The following is a 16,324-nucleotide window of genomic DNA, read 5'->3' on the forward strand; positions in this document are numbered from 1 at the left end:
GTTGTGAGATGCACACTTCGTGCCAAGGCTCATGGAGAGCAAGAATCTTTTCAGCACATGTACACTTATACTTTTTTGGGAATTTTTAGCAAACACCTTCTGCTCCTGCACCTAGTGCTCAGGATGGTTAAAAATACTAGTTTCTGTCACAGGATGGGGGAGAAAAACAAGTTAACAGGATTAATTAGAATAGTTAGATAATAGAAAATCTGGAGTGAGTTAGTTGTTTTTTTGATGATCCGGACCTAATGGGTTAGGAGAGGCTTTCTGGAGTTGACCATAAAAGGACCAACAGGACCTGAAGGTAAAGGGCTTTGGTGATCTTAGGAGCACTGCAGTGTGCCATAGCTGCAAGGCATGTGCTAGACATATGGTAGGGTCTGGGGAGACCAGGCAAAGAGGAGAGGACTGGACTGAGAGCCATTAAGTATATCTTCTTTTTTAACGAAGTAATGCATTGGTGTTTGTTAACAAAGAAAAAAGGGGGGAAAAAAATGAATTTTGTTTTTCCCAGGTCACCTGTGTTTGTGTATCTGTCCACAACTTCATTTTGCACAAACCTAAAAGGTGTTTTTTTTTTTTTAATTTTTTTAATTTTTTAAATTTATTTATTTATGGCTGTGCTGGGTCTTCGTTTCTGTGTGAGGGCTTTCTCCAGTTGCGGCAAGTGGGGACCACTCTTCATCGCGGTGCGCGGGCCTCTCACCATCGCGGCCTCCCCTGCTGCGGAGCACAGGCTCCAGACGTGCAGGCTCAGTAATTGTGGCTCACGGGCCCAGCTGCTCCGCGGCATGTGGGATCCTCCCAGACCAGGGCTCGAACCCATGTCCCCCGCACTGGCAGGCAGACTCAACCACTGCGCCACCAGGGAAATCCAAGTGTTGTTTTGTTTAAAAGTGGAAATGAGCTTCCCTTACTCTGCGCCTATTTTTTTCTTTTAGCCCCCATGGCCATCTCCAGTACAAAAGGCAGGGGGAGCCCCGGGGTAAGAGGCAGAGGTGGGAGAAGGGCTGTCTGGCTCCTGGACACCATGGCAACTGCCCAACACTTCCTCTGCGGGAGAAGAGGTGGTGGGGGGGGTGGGGTGTGCCGGGTTGGGTGTGGCTGTGCAGCAGGGGAACGTGGCAGGCATCCTGGGCCCTTGCCCCCCCCCCACCCCGCCTTGGTTCTTAAGACAGCTGCTCTGTTGCTGCAGCCCACCTATTTAACTGATACTCCTCTAGCAGTTAAAACTCAAAAAACATGGCATTAAAGTTAATGCCGTGAGTTGTCCCTTCCACTGAGCTGCTGAATGACTCTGGAAAACACTGAATGACCTGATATTCCACACCAAAAAAAAATTTTTTTAAGTACAAGTCTCAGGTACAACTCAGTGTGTTCTCCACTAGTTATTTTTTAGCTTGTATTACTACCATTGATAGCATTTATTGAGCCCTTCCTTACTATGTAAGCAGCGTTATTTAATTCTCAGAACTGCTTTAGGAGCTCCAGCCTATTCTGAGTCCTATCACATGAAACAGATTTCAAGATTCCATACCTTGCTCCTGGAGCGCAACTGACTGAGGTGGGGTTCTAAAACTCAATTTCTTTACTCTTTGAAAGAGTCAGTTTTTCCACCTTCTGTTAAGACTTATCAAAACCCCACAAAGGCAGACATGAGTAGAAAGAGCACCGAATTACAAGAATCTGGATTCCAGTCTTTGCTGTCATTTCTTTTACTTGGGCCAAGTCACCTGGTAACTTGTTTGAATGGCAAGTCTCTCAGGTCCTACCCTAGGCCTACAGAATCCAAGTCCAGTGGGGCTCAGCAAGCATGCTCAGATTTGAGAACCAGTAAGTAGACTAGAGGTCATTTTCATCAACTGTAAGGTAGGTGTTTCAATTCTTATTCTGTTGGTCTCAGAAGGTTGCTGCGATAACCAAATTAAGTGATAAAGGTACAAGACTTCAGAAACCCTTGAAAGAGCATCTTTACTGCTATAACTTGCTAGCATTTTTCATTCACTGTGCTTTTAGAGCCTATGCTTCATTTTCCCACAGTACTTCAAAAGAGAGGAAATTACCACAGTGTATGTCTAAGATGGGAAGCAGCCTTGGTCTGAAACAAACTTGCAGTAGTTAAGGGCTGCCATTGTTTGACCCTCCACAGCAATTCTAACAATGGCGTTACTGTTCTGGTGATTAATGTAACTATGTCCCCACGGTGCTGGTATAGAGCCTTGGCTGTATGTAACCATCCTTTTGCTTAGGCTACACCCAGTTCAACTACACCAAAATACCCAGAGAGTGAGACTCAAATCATGTTTTAAAGCTTCCCAGGTAACCTCCAATTGTAGCCAAGGTTGAGAGGCAGTACTATATGGAGAAAAAATGTGACGCTAATTTCACAAGGGAAGATCTGCCACCATGTTCCACTAGGACCCTCATGGGACATAATCAGCTTCTATTTTTATTCCCTGCAAGTATGAATAGACAGGGGATCATCACAAAGAAAGCATTAGTGCTGGGGCGATGGAACTACACACTTCCACGGATGCACTTGTATTTCTGTGATGACCTTTGCCAGAGTTCTAACAAGAATTTTTTTTTTTTTAATACAGAATACAAACTTGTGATTTTCTGCCTCTGCAGGCTGTAACTATTTTCTTCTTCTATCTTAAGGATTTTTTTTTTTTTTTACTGTGGTGAAACAAAAGTAAAGCTTATTCTCAACCATTTAAGTATACAATTCAGTAGCATTAATTATATTAACTATTGTGCAACCATCACTTTTCAAAACTTTCATCACCCCAAACAGAAACAATTAAGCACCCACTAACTTACCGTTCCTCTTCCTCCCAGCCCTTGGTAATCTGTGCCTCTATGAATTTGCCTATATATTTCATATAAATGAAGTCCTTTTCTGTCATACATACATGTAACACATTTTGTTTATCCATCTGTTAAGACACATGGCTTGTTTCCTCTTCTGCTATTGTGAATAATGATACGATAAACATTGGCACACAATGTTTCTGAGTCAAGGAATGGAACTACTGGGTCATATATGGTGAATTCCACGTTTGGCTTTTTTAGAAGCTGCTTACAGAAACTGCACCGTTTTACATTTTCACCAACAAGGTACAGGGTCCTAGTTCCTCCATATTCTCACTTGTTTCCATTTTGGATTAGATTTTGGACTACTAGGTGTGAAGTTTTGTATCTCACTGTGATTTTCATTTTATTTCCCTCATGACTAATAATATTGAAAACCTCACGTAAGGATTTTTGTAATTTTTAAAATGTCTGAAAGTATTCTTAAATGTGTTACAATATAAGTTTATTGTAGAATTTAGACTCTCAATATAAATCCAGTGAAAACTAAAATTTGTTGAACCATTACGTTTAGTATTTTGATTTGTTTTCCTTTCCTGGACACCTGCTTCACTATCCAAATATGAGGGTAGCTGTCTGGCCACAAATGAAAAAAGAACCCAAGAATGATATGGAGAGGCTATCAATTAAAACTGTCACTATGACAAGAAACCTGAAGGTTTGGGAAATGATGCACTCTTTACACCAAGTTTCAGTCTCTTCTTTTTAACTCAAGTGTTCTGAGGGGAACTTAAGCTGTGGGTTACTTCCAGGTTAGAAATGTTTTAAGCCTCCTGATTACAATGAGATACAGACTCTGAGCAGAATAAACAGTAAGCTCTCACATTCTCATTTCAGCATTTGCAAAGATTTTAAAGCCCCCTTCTTTTGCTCATTACTCACCCCTCCACTTTCATTCCCCACCCCTGTTTAATATTAAACATTTAACTATGGTTAAATAGTATTTTTTGGTATTACTCACTTTAGTTAAATGAAAAATTATGTATCTTAATTAGTGAAAAGCCAATACTTCAACCTGGGAAAAAAAAGCCTGTGGTGACACATTGGACATGCTTTGAATCAGTATATTAAGGAGACATTCATACATTTCAAGAATTGCTTAAATTCTGATATCCAGATTTAAGCTTGTGAACATATGACTTTAAACATACAATTAAAGCTATTCATAATTTGCTATTCTACCAACATTAAATTACAGTTACTTTGGAGCATAAGTTAAATGGTTTAAAGTAAGCCTGTAACATACCTGCAAAACACCTTCCTAACTCATACATGCAAATTACTTCTCCATGTAAGGGTCTCATCACTCTAACCTCTAAGTTACCTTGCTCCAGAAGTGACTACTCTAAGGCTTACTGTGGTCCAAAGAGAAGGAAGAAAAAAAAAAAAGTAACCAGGACCAATAGCTAGATATATTAAAAAAAGATGGCACAGCAGAAGGGAATGCAATTCTACAAGTGCAAGCCCTCAAGAAGCAGCATGTTATATGATAAACCCCTTCTTTAGAAAGGTATCATTTCTATCACTGATACCACAAGCTAAATTAAATTATATAGCATGCCATCTTCAAGTAACAGTTGAGGCAACAGAGTAAATGCAGAGGCATCACAATGAATCCCACTTAACACCACTATACAGACCAACACTTCTCTACAAATTCTTTGTCTGACTGCCAGTTAAATACAGTTTTAACTCATAGCTTAACAATTAAGGGTCATACACTGAAGCCAATACATATACATGGCATTTCAGTCTAAGCTAGTCCATGTACATATAGCTGAAATCAATCACAAAGTATGGCCTAACAAATGCTAGGGGAAATTTTTTAAAGTAGTTTTTACAAGTATTAAACTTATCTTGCACACTGAAGTCATCATACATACAGGGCAAAGTCAGAGCTTTTATATTTGAGTTTATTCTTCATTTAACTTTTAAAACACTACTATAGTTGAATATTAAAACAAACAATAGCAAGTAGTGAGCATATTATGATTATAGTCCTTCACTCAATCACTACTGCAAATAAAATGTCAGCAGTGAGTGTTATTCACTGGCCCCATTAGGAGGTCTGACACTGAACACCACCCCGAGGATGATGTTCATCATCCTCATATGCTTCTCCATTGTAATGGCGCCGTCTTTCCTGATTTGGATCAAAGTCCACTAGTTCTACCTGGTCCATTTCATCAGTCTCTTCTACTTCCTTCCTCTCAGGTAGGAGTTTTTCCAGCAAAGAGAGTTTATCCGGGGAGAGAAAGCCATTCTCAGGAAAGTTTACCTATAGTAAGAAATTTCTACTGTAAGTTTAAATCACACTTCATCCTTAGCTCCTTCGACAAATTTCCATTGACCCATTTTCCCCAGGAAAAAAACATGAAACCACACAATCTTCTGGTAGATCTGCCAATCCCAGGTTAGATCACATGTTCTAAAAAAGCATATATCATCTACTATTCTGAACTAGAGTTCAAGCTAAGGTCTTAAAAAAAAAGATCCTAATAAAACTACACTGTAATGATCACTTCTATTCAGCAAATACATTTTAATAGGAGAACCCATCCTAAAACACATTCTCATTCCTTCTAATGGATAATTTAAACAAAGCTATTGTTACTTAAAGATAGTCCCACCCAAAGATGTTTTCAATAAATGTTAAATTTGTGGGTCTGAGGCCACTCAAATTTAAGACTGAGGAAAATGGTTGGGTTACTTTAAGAACCAGAGCATTGCAGTATTTTGCCAAAAATCCACACCACCTAACATGCTTCTGTTGAACTTTAAGATTCCAGTCATAGCCTTTCACTAGTAAAATACCCACTTGACACCCCCCCATCTTTAAATAGCCAATAATGATGCAAACAAACCAATAGCAACTTGTTAACAAAAAATGTTCAACATAACAAGAGTAACATTATATCTAGATAAGGGAGAATATAAACTTGGTTTCTAGCCATTCAGAAACTAATTGCTACTGAATTTTAAGAAACTAATCATTCTCAAACATTCCTACAGTACTGTATAGCTTACCTTAAATTCAATGATTAGGCGACCCTTTTCATATGGTCTACGATAAATTGGCATGCCTTCATTTAGCACACACTTGATATCTCCATGCTTGACAATCTGACCTAAAAACATTGAAGCCAAATTCCTTAAATACAGTCACACTTTTTACAAGGCAGGGAAAATAAAGAACAGAGCAATGTCCTAGCTAACTGCTGGGGGTAAATTTATGTGAAATGATGCTGATACCTTTCATTTATAGGTTTTCTAGGGGCTTACAAAAGAGCCAGGAATGCACGATTTCAGCTCAACTCAAGGACAGACATGTACCGAGCAACTTAAATGCCACTTTCCTCCGTGCCTGTACTAGCTACGAGCAGACAACGAAAACACTAGAATAGAAACAGACGCTCATCTAGTTACTGTACCTGGATGAGAAGTGATGACTATGGTTCGGTTGTCAAGAGTAGATATTGGCTTTTGGAAGCCACACAATGCCTCAACCAGCTGTATGTCCATACACATGAAAAGGTCTTCTCCTCGTCTGTACAATGTAAGTACGGCATATACTTAGATCTTCAAACCAGCAATGATTACAACTACCAAAGTAGGCAATTCTGTTCTCTTAAAAACAAATGGTATCTTTCAAAAGATGCCCTTTCTTCCCCATTGTTTTTTGTTTCTTTTTGATAGGTACGAAGTGGATTTATTTAGAGAGAAACGTACTCCACAGAGTGTGGGCCATCTCAGAAGGTGAGGAAGGCCTCTTCCCCTTTCTTAAGAGCTGAGAACTGGGAACAGCAAATATATGGAAACTGCCAGCACAGTTTCCTGGACAAGGCTTCAGAATCCCTCCACACACTGTAGGCAGTGGAACAAACCTGAGGCTGGGTCCTGGATAAGTTAGGGTCTATGAAATTAAATAAAGGGGATATGGCCAATTTCAAGGGGTAGTAATTTATTGATGTACATGAATTAAGTAATACAGTGCCTGGCACAGTATGAACACTTTTTTATATTTAATAACAACCCACTTCTTCCTCCTCATGCTTACTTTCTTTTCCAATTCATATTAATGAAATCTTTTCATCAGGCAGAATACTCTCCAGAAATACTCTTGTTGAGGATTTACCTCAAATGATAGCATCAAAATTCTGAGCTTGATAGCATTTCCCATTATTCTTGAGACACTATTAATCTAAAACCTGTTGCTTCAGATGTCATTCCCAACAGACTTACTGGAACCCTACTCCAGTCTTATGTTTTATAATTAGCCATTGATACATTATTTAACACTGTTAAATTTATAGTGACGCACAAGAAAGTTATCATAAACGCAAAATTATTTCCTAACAATAGACGTGAATTAATATATTACAGCTTCTTACACAGATGATTCTAGACATTTATTTAAAATTAAAAGCACCCCAACTTAGCATGAATTCAGGACTGAAGAAACTGGTGAAAGCTTCAGGGTACTTACTTCAAAACTAACTGCTTATAAAAAAAAATTGGGGGCAAAGTTTTGTCTAGGGATGTTTCTCCTACTCTATCTATTTATACTTATACAACACATCTCCTAACTGAAGAGGAGAAATCCAAAATTAGGCAACAAAATCCAAATTAGGCAACAATTTACCTAAATTTAGACAAAAAAAATAAATGACTTTTGTCTTTAGCTTCTTCTAAGATTGAAACATTAATGATTAACAATCATTTATAAAAGACATATATAGTCTAACTTTTCTGCTATACTTTTCTAGGTTATTTCTAGGAAATGTATTCTAAAAGTAATGAAAAAGCTCATTTATATCTGAGGAAAAAAAACCAAACCCAAATATGCAAGATGTCGGTTTGAGTATTTGATAAAAGTTTTTACCGAGTAAAAACAGCATGGTCCTTCTGATCTAAAACGATGATAATATCTCCTGGCTCCAGTCCTGGTTCTTGGTCTCCTTCACCATGGAATGTTATCTTCTGGCCATCTTTCATGCCTAAATACAAAAGGCTAATTTTACACTCTTAACATCTAAGCAAGGTCAGAATCCCTACTGAAACACAAATGCACGTTTGTGCATGAAAAAAATGTTCAAGTCTTTGCAGATGCTGAAGTTTTACAGAATTTACCAAAAACGCCCACATGCTTATTGGATCAGTCCAATTTCTTACTGAAGAAAGCTATCATAGTGGAGAACACAAATTCTAGAGGCAAACAAGTCAGGCTTCAAATCTCAGATCTGCTATTTACTACTAGGCCAGATTACCCTGGGGAAGCAAACTGCATAACCTTCCTAAGCATCAACTTTCCCACAGAGACCTATGTCCTCCATCTGGGCTCTTGTGAGGACTAAAGAAAAAGGTCTATGCTGGCACCAAATCAGTGACTGACAAACATAACCATAAATGTTTTTAACTATTTCATCACTTTAAAAAAACTTAGGGCTTCCCTGGTGGCGCAGTGGTTGAGAGTCTGCCTGCCAATGCAGGGGACACGGGTTCGAGTCTTGTCTGGGAAGATCCCACATGCCGCGGAGCAACTAGGCCCGTGAGCCACAACTACTGAGCCTGCGCGTCTGGAGCCTGTGCTCCGCAGCAAGAGAGGCCGCAATAGTGAGAGGCCCGCGCACTGCGATGAAGAGTGGCCCCCACTTGCTGCAACTAGAGAAAGCCCTTGCACAGAAACGAAGACCCAACACAGTCAAAAAAATAAATTACTAAAAAAAAAAAAAAAAAAAAAAGTCCCCACAATCACATTAAAAAAAAAAAGTCAAATCATTTCTATTAAGTCTAACAGAAGCATAAATCAGACTTTCTTCCTTCTATTGTATTAGCAGTAATATAAAATCTAAAAATTTAAAAAATATGTAATATTTATATTGAATGATTTTTAGTCCTTTTTGTTTAAAAAAGAGGATAATTAATTATGGTTGGGTACTTTCAGACCACGTGGTTATTAGTGTCAAAAATAAGGAAGTTTTTCCAATAGGCAAACACTTAAAAAAAAATTAATTAAATTTATTTTTGGCTGCATTGGGTCTTTGTTGCTGCACGGGCTTTTTCCTCTAGTTGTGGCAAGCAGGGTCCGCTATTCGTTGCGGTGTGTAGGCTTCTCTTGTTGCAGAACATGGGCTCTAGGCGTGCGGGCTTCAGTAGTTGCAGCATGCAGGTTCAGTAGTTGTGGCTCGTGGGCTCTAGAGTGCAGGCTCAGTAGTTGTGGTGCACGGGCCTAGTTACTCTGCGGCATGTGGGATCTTCCCGGACCAGGGCTTGAACCCATGTCCCCTGCATTGGCAGGCGGATTCTTAACCACTGCGCCACCAGGGAAGTCCATCCAACAGGTAAACGCTTCTTAAAGGCCAACACATTTACTGAGATTTCTTCCCTCTGGCCCATACACCTTAGTTCAGTAAGGGCTTACTTAGCCAACTAACACCTCTTTAAACAGAACTCATGTGTTTGCAGATGATTTCACTACAGCAGTAGTGCCAGATTTCCTGAACCAATGATCACTGAGGTCACCCAACAAGAGCAACTTTGTTTCACTTTCTATTATGGAAAGTATTAAACTTACATAAAGTAGCCAACAGTACAAGAAGTCCCTATATATCCATCAATATAGATCCAGTAATTACCAGCTCATGACTACTATTTCATGTATTACACACCTCCATCCACATTCCCTACATATATTTCAGTTAAAATCCAGACATACCAATTAACTCAAATACTTCAATATATACCTCTAAAAAGAGAAGGACTTAAAACAAAATATCAGTATTACACACTGACAAAAGTAAATATTTTAAAAAATTTTATTTATTTATTTTTGGCTACACTGGGTCTTCGTTGCTGTGCGCAAGTTTTCTCTAGTTGTGGCGCAAGGGCCTCTCATTGCCGTGGCTTCTCTTGTTGCGGAGCACGGGCTCAAGGCAATTGGGCTTCAGTAGTTGTGGCTTGAAGGCTGTAGAGCGCAGTCTCAGTAGTTGTGGCGCACGGGCTTAGCTGCTCCGCGGCATGTGGGATCTTCCGGGACCAGGGCTCAAACCTGTGCCCCCTGCACTGGCAGGCTGATTCTTAACCACTGTGCCACCAGGAAAGCCCAACAATCTGTCTTTAGTCACTCACAAGGCAAAGTAACTGTCTCACTACACTAGTGAAGCAGTTAAACTCAGCTAAGTTTTGCTGGTTGTTCCATTAATGTTAAGAGTATGGGCAGGGACTTCCCTGGAGGTCCAGTGGTTAAAACCCCATGCTTCCACTGCATGGGGCACGGGTTCAATCCCTGGTTGGGGAACTAAGATCCCATAGGCTGCAGTGTGGCCAAAAAAACGGGCAAGTGCAGCATTCATAAGTGGCTTCACTTACTACTAATGACCTCCTGAGTACATACTGTTGGTAGCAAGGGGGGAATCTTACCAGAGAGAAATTCAAACCCTACTAAACAGGGACCAATTAAGGGGAAAAAATGGAGGGAGGGGAGTACCATGATTCACATGGGTGAATACTATTTCAGGAGCTTACGTTAATGTAGATGTATATTTTCTAATAATAGTTTCATTTTAAAATAGCAAAGTCTGGGGGCTTCCCTGATGGCGCAGTGGTTGGGAGTCTGCCTGCCGATGCAGGGGACACGGGTTCGGGCCCTGGTCTGGGAAGATCCCACGTGCCGCGGAGCAGCTGGGCCCGTGAGCCACAATTACTGAGCCTGCGCGTCTGGAGCCTGTGCTCCGCAGCAAGAGAGGCCGCGATGGTGAGAGGCCCGCGCACCGCGATGAAGAGTGGTCCCCACTTGCCTTAGCTGGAGAAAGCCCTCGCACAGAAACGAAGACTCAACACAGTCATAAATAAATAAATAAAAGAACGTGAATTTCTTAAAAAAAAAAAAAAAAAAAAAATAGCAAAGTCTGAAGGAGCCAACCATGCTGATTATTTCAGAGTAAGCAGCACCATTTATTCTGGGGCTATACACATTTCTAAAATTTCTACAATGAGTTTGTACTGCTGTAATACATTTTAAAGCATTTTTAAATAAACTGACAAAATTAAGGAATTGGCAAAATAAAGTAAATCCTAATAATACTTAAAGAAAATTTTAAGTTATAACCCAAGAGGCAGAAACTGACGTATGTTTACATAATCTGTAAAAACCATTAGAAAGTAACATTCATAGTCTAAGTTCTTACAAATAAGTTAATAAATCAAAATATACCTATTCCTTACTCCAACAGTAGTTTTAAACAACTATAAAATGTAACGTTAATATAATTTGCAATAGCACTCAAGAATTGAAAATAGAAAGTGGCTCAGAACTCACCTTTGTCAATATGAACTTCTAGAATTTTCTTCTCTCGAACTATCTTCCTTCCATTGCAGCTTTTACATCTATCTTTAGGACTGATCCGCTCCCCATGGCCCTGGCACTCCATGCAGACAGACTGAATTTGCTGAACCATTCCAGGTCCTATCTGATGAATTCTTATTTGCATTCCAGTACCTCGGCAATTGGGACAGCACTCTACTGCTCCTTTCTTACCACCTCGGCCTAAATAGTTCAAAAAGAAATTATGTTTGAATTTAGTACTGGACATGGTGACAAATGTTTTAATGAGACAGTTCCTAAACACTCCACTTCATTAATATTTTCAAGGTCTCATGGAATGCCGCTATAAGAATCTACAATTCAGCCTTTTTATTTGATAAAATATCGCCACAATCAGCTTCAGTTATCTATAAACATCTTGATTGCTATTTTCACAAGGAACCATTTCAGAATTCTGGATTTTAAACATGTGCTCCCAAAGCACAATTCTTAAAAGACTACTTTAACTGTGAGACGAGAACATTTTAGAGTTTATTTTCTTTAGAAAATACCATATTTCCAACAAATAACTTGTATTTATTAGAAAAACACCTTAGAGGTTCACAGCCAATAATTTGACAGCTGATACACCAAAAGAGGATACTGTCAAATCATATTACAGATTATGAAGCCATTGGAATGCCTCTGAAGTTCTAGAGGATAGGAAAGACTCATCTCTGAACAGTGCTGAGAAAAACAGACACCAAATTAGATCTGTCCCACCTGCATTCAAAATACACATATAAAAATGCTGATAATTTGCTAATATTTCTCTAGGAGGTGGATTCAGGTGGTTTTCGTACTTGCACTCTTCAGAATTAGGTAGTGAAATATGTCAGTTTTATATATCCAGAACGGCTTCAGTTCCATTTTCAATTATATTATGAATGTTAAGACATACCTTCACATTTGTCACAAATCACATTCTTTTGCAGAGCTAGTTTTCTTGTTGCACCATTATATAAATCTTCTAAGGTTACTGTGAGTTGATGCACAACATTTTTACCTACAACAAAACATTGCACATTAAAAATCTAAGATGCTGAATCTTGTGTTCTGCACTATAAAAACGGTAAAGGATAATGAAAGATGAGCCCTACAAGGGTACACTCTAACTGTGGTGTAATTTCAAATAAGAACCATCCGGTGAGATTAAGTAATTTGTATAAGGACGTAGTTACGGCCATCCTACATTTTACGGCAATCAAAAACGTTAACTGCAAAAATCACTTGAGAAAACTCATGTTGTTTAAATAGACATATTTCACAGTAAATTAACCCAAACTGTTTTTCTGTCCTAATATATTCTTTGAGTCGTTCACTTATTATATTGAGTAACATGACCAATTACATCGTCCAAAAATTCTTCAGCACACTAAGTTCCAAAAACTAATCAAGTTTGCCCAGGGAAGCTGACATATTTTTTCAGCACTAACTGTTTAAAGGCTAGATTTCTCGGGCTTCCCTGGTGGCACAGTGGTTAAGAATCCGTCCACCAATGCAGGGGACACAGGTTCGAGCCCTGGTCCGGGAAGATCCCACATGCCGCGGAGCAACTAAGCCCGTGCACCACAACTACTGAGCCTGCGCTCTAGAGCCCGTGAGCCACAACTACTGAGCCCGCACACCACAACAAGAGAAGCCACCACAATGATGAGTAGCCCCCGCTCACTGCAACTAGAGAAAGCCCACGCACACAGCAACAAAGACCCAACGCAGCCCCCCCCAAAAAAGGCTAGATTTCTCATCCTTTACCATAGTGCTGTGCAACAGAACTTTCTGCAGTGATGGAGATGTTTTGTATCTTGTGCTAGCCAACACAACAGCCAGCAGTCACACGTGGCTATCGAGCACATAATTATGGCTACTGCAGACTAAGTAACTAAATTTTCATTTTTCTTTGCAGTAATCTAAATGTGACGTGGCCAGTGGCTACAAGAGTGACATATCTCATCTAGGAATGGGAAGTGGAAGGTGGAGATCATCTAAGAACAGAGGCTACAGAAATGTAGTCACCTGCCAGATAGGTAGTAAGTTCCCAGCCAGTGATTCTCCCGCAAGGACTTTATCTACCATGAAATACTGCCTTACGCTTAAGTGAAAGCTCTTGAACTTCCTATCTGCAGAACATGTCTAATGAACAGTTTTAGTTACCAATCAAGAGTGAAGTGCCATCAACTATAACTTGTTCCTAGATCCACTTTTCTGTTCTGTATCACAAATACTATTCCATGTAATTGGTTCCGGCACGCTGAAAAGCCCTTCTTACTTTAGCCTTACGGAGTATAAAGCTTATTAAATTTAAGCAAATATTTTCCAATATCACACTAAAAAAATGACCTTGCATTGATCTAAGCCACACAGTAGAGTTTGCCAATCAACTGACCTTGACTGAAAATTGTTTTAAGGTAAATTTCTTAAAAATAAATAAAATACACCCCTCTCCTTTTAAGAGAATCTGAATAAACAATTTCCAGTCCTTCTGAATCCAAAAAGGCTCAGAGAAAATTTAATGGTTTGCCCATTCCTTCTAGAATGGGCTCTACCCATTAGTCCTTGTTAGTCCTTGTTTGTATGAACTACACTGGGAACAAAGTAAGATTAACTCTGACCAGAACACTGTACTGTAAGCAGTATCTCCACACCCCAGAAACCACATTTCTATTAAATGTTAAGGGCACATATTTTGATATAATAAAACTGAAGCAAGATTAAACAGATAGCATGCTATTTGGAGGCAACGAACCTGTGTTCCAATCAAGACTCTGATGCATAGCTATATATGACCTTGACAAAAATTTAGCATTCTGAACCGTAATTCACTTTCGACTGAGTAAGGCCACTGTACCTCCCATTGAGGCTGAGGGGTGGGGGTGTGCGGATTGAGAATAAAATAAAATCTGTGAAAAGGGTTTTGAAAATTATGCTCCTATACTTCATTCCTTTAATGCTTGATAACAGCACAGAAATCCTATGTACCCCAAGAGCTTTACAAGCACTCACTTGTTAGCACTCGATTGGCTTAGCTATTTTGTCTCATCAAATCTCATTTTTAAATACTCTTACAACATTATGCTAACAAGTAAACAAGCATTTAATAGGTGAATTCTCAAGAATTTACTTTGACCAACGGCTAATTTTAATTTGCCACACGTGAACTGTCATTCTTACCTCTCCTTTCTCTCTGCATTCTGCCTCCTCCTCCAAAAAACATATCAAAGATGTCCATGGGGGAGCCAAAACCGCCACCTGCTCCACCTTCTTTAATTGCCTGCTCTCCTCCTTTGTCATATAATTCCCTCTTCTTTGCATCAGAGAGCACTTCGTAAGCTTGAGAAATCTGTTTAAACTGTTTCAGAAAAGGGGGGATAAATTTCACTCAAAAAACTCAACTGTTACAAAGCACAGCCACTACATTAGACATACTCAATTTCATGTTGTAATAAAAATACCGTACACCTGGCAAGAACTATTCAGCTACGTTATGAGTGTACTACTTGCCTTCTCTCCTTCATTTGGATTCTTATCAGGGTGGTACTTCAAGGCCAGTTTCCTGTAAGCCTTTTTCAATTCCTCTTGGGTGGCATTGGGTTTGACCCCCAAAACATCATAATAAGTGGTTTCTTTCACCATTTCCTACAGCCTAAAATAAGAAAGTTTAATTTTAGCCGACTTTCAACTGGTAGTTTTAATGAATAAAATTTAGGCATAGAAATCTGTTCTCTGAGAAACCTGATTGTAAAAACGCCGCCTTCCCTAAATTTCACAGAGAAGGTAACAATTCCTTTGGTAATTTAGCCATAAATTCTAAGACTAAATATAAGTTAATAATTATCGGGATAATTCAAAAGCCTCCTATAGCAGCTGGTTCCCACTCTCCCACCTGAAAGCTCCCATACTAACGCGACTATTGTCTGGATTTTTCCTGTTTCCCTTCCCAACCAGCGACAGAGGGCAGTAAAGGAGAGGAGCACTAAGAGGTTCAATCCACTATCATTATTCTTGATAAATCATACACTTCCTAGAAAAGACATCTGGGCACAAGGCGGGGAGGCAGTGTTTTATGAAACTAAGAAACCAGCCCCAGAAAGCAAGCTCCCCTCCCCCTCAATCCTGAGGCTGTTTCTCAATCACAGGACGTATAGCTCCTCTGCTTCGACCGCCGAACCTCTCTCGCCCCCACAAGCCAGCATAGTTTACACGTTGTTAGGTTTTCCCCTGCACTCAATGCCGACCGTTAGGGGTTCCTTCCTTTCCCCTCCCACCCAGGATGAAAGGGGTGGGAAAAGCCCAGCACTCAACAAAGCGAAGGAGGAGAGACCGGAGAAGCGAACGCCGCAGCCTCCGCCCGGCTCCTCCCGCAGCCCCTCGCCCCCTACCTCCTTCTGCGCGTGCGCACAGGGTCGCCCACCACCACCCCCACCCCCACCCCAGCCCGCCCGCCAGCGAGCGCGGGCGGAGGGAAAGACGGAGGCGACAGGTCCTTGGAGACCCCTGGCTAGATAGATAGGGCGTGGAGAAAGCTCCAGAAAGGGTCTCGGGCCCACTCGCTGCGCGCCGGCGAGGGTTGCCGGGGTACTCCCACCAGCCCTCTAGAAGAATCGTGGGTACAGGAATCGACAACCCTCCCGCCCACGCGGAGCCAACCGCCTCCCGACCGCGACTCCATCCGGCTTCCCGGCGCAGCCAACGGCACCGGCCTTGGTACGAGGTGAAGCCCGAAGGCTGAAGCTCACCGGTGAGGGGGCCGATGCCGGTGTGGGGGAGCGGGAAGGAGCGCGTTGCCGTGCGCAGCTCGGGCAGCCGTCGCTCCTCAGCCTTTCCACCGAGCGTTCTGGAAAGTTCCGCCTGAAGCGCCGCAGCCGTCGTCTTTTGTAGCCGAGCGCAGGCGCGTCACCCGCCGGAAGTCCCGCCCTTCCCCCCGCTGTCACCGCCCCGCGGTTGCCTGGGCAACGGCGCGGGGGCGCTCGGGCTGGGAGGGGCTGTGCGCAAGCCTGGGTCTCCGGCGTTTGTGGAACTTTCTGGAGCCCTTTCCTCCACCCAGCGAGTGCGGGAGTGTGGAAGTCTCGAGCGGGAGCGGGGATTACC

The 16,324-nt window shown here is 41.1% G+C and overlaps 1 protein-coding gene across 1 annotated transcript; it reads right to left on the bottom strand.

The window, feature by feature from the left end:
* Positions 1-4,769: 4,769 nt before the first annotated feature.
* DNAJA1 (DnaJ heat shock protein family (Hsp40) member A1) lies at positions 4,770-16,119 on the bottom strand. Its single transcript, XM_059924608.1, has 9 exons — positions 15,973-16,119; positions 14,738-14,879; positions 14,408-14,585; positions 12,138-12,242; positions 11,192-11,419; positions 7,757-7,871; positions 6,306-6,421; positions 5,902-6,002; positions 4,770-5,152 (listed from the first exon to the last, which is right to left on the bottom strand). Exons 2-9 carry the CDS (start codon positions 14,867-14,869, stop codon positions 4,934-4,936), a joined length of 1,194 nt encoding a protein of 397 aa, XP_059780591.1. The 5' UTR covers positions 14,870-14,879; positions 15,973-16,119; the 3' UTR covers positions 4,770-4,933.
* Between the last annotated feature and the right edge of the window lie 205 nt (positions 16,120-16,324).

The sequence above is a fragment of the Balaenoptera ricei genome, chromosome 6 (assembly GCF_028023285.1).
Source record: "Balaenoptera ricei isolate mBalRic1 chromosome 6, mBalRic1.hap2, whole genome shotgun sequence".
NCBI classification, from domain to species: domain Eukaryota; kingdom Metazoa; phylum Chordata; class Mammalia; order Artiodactyla; family Balaenopteridae; genus Balaenoptera; species Balaenoptera ricei.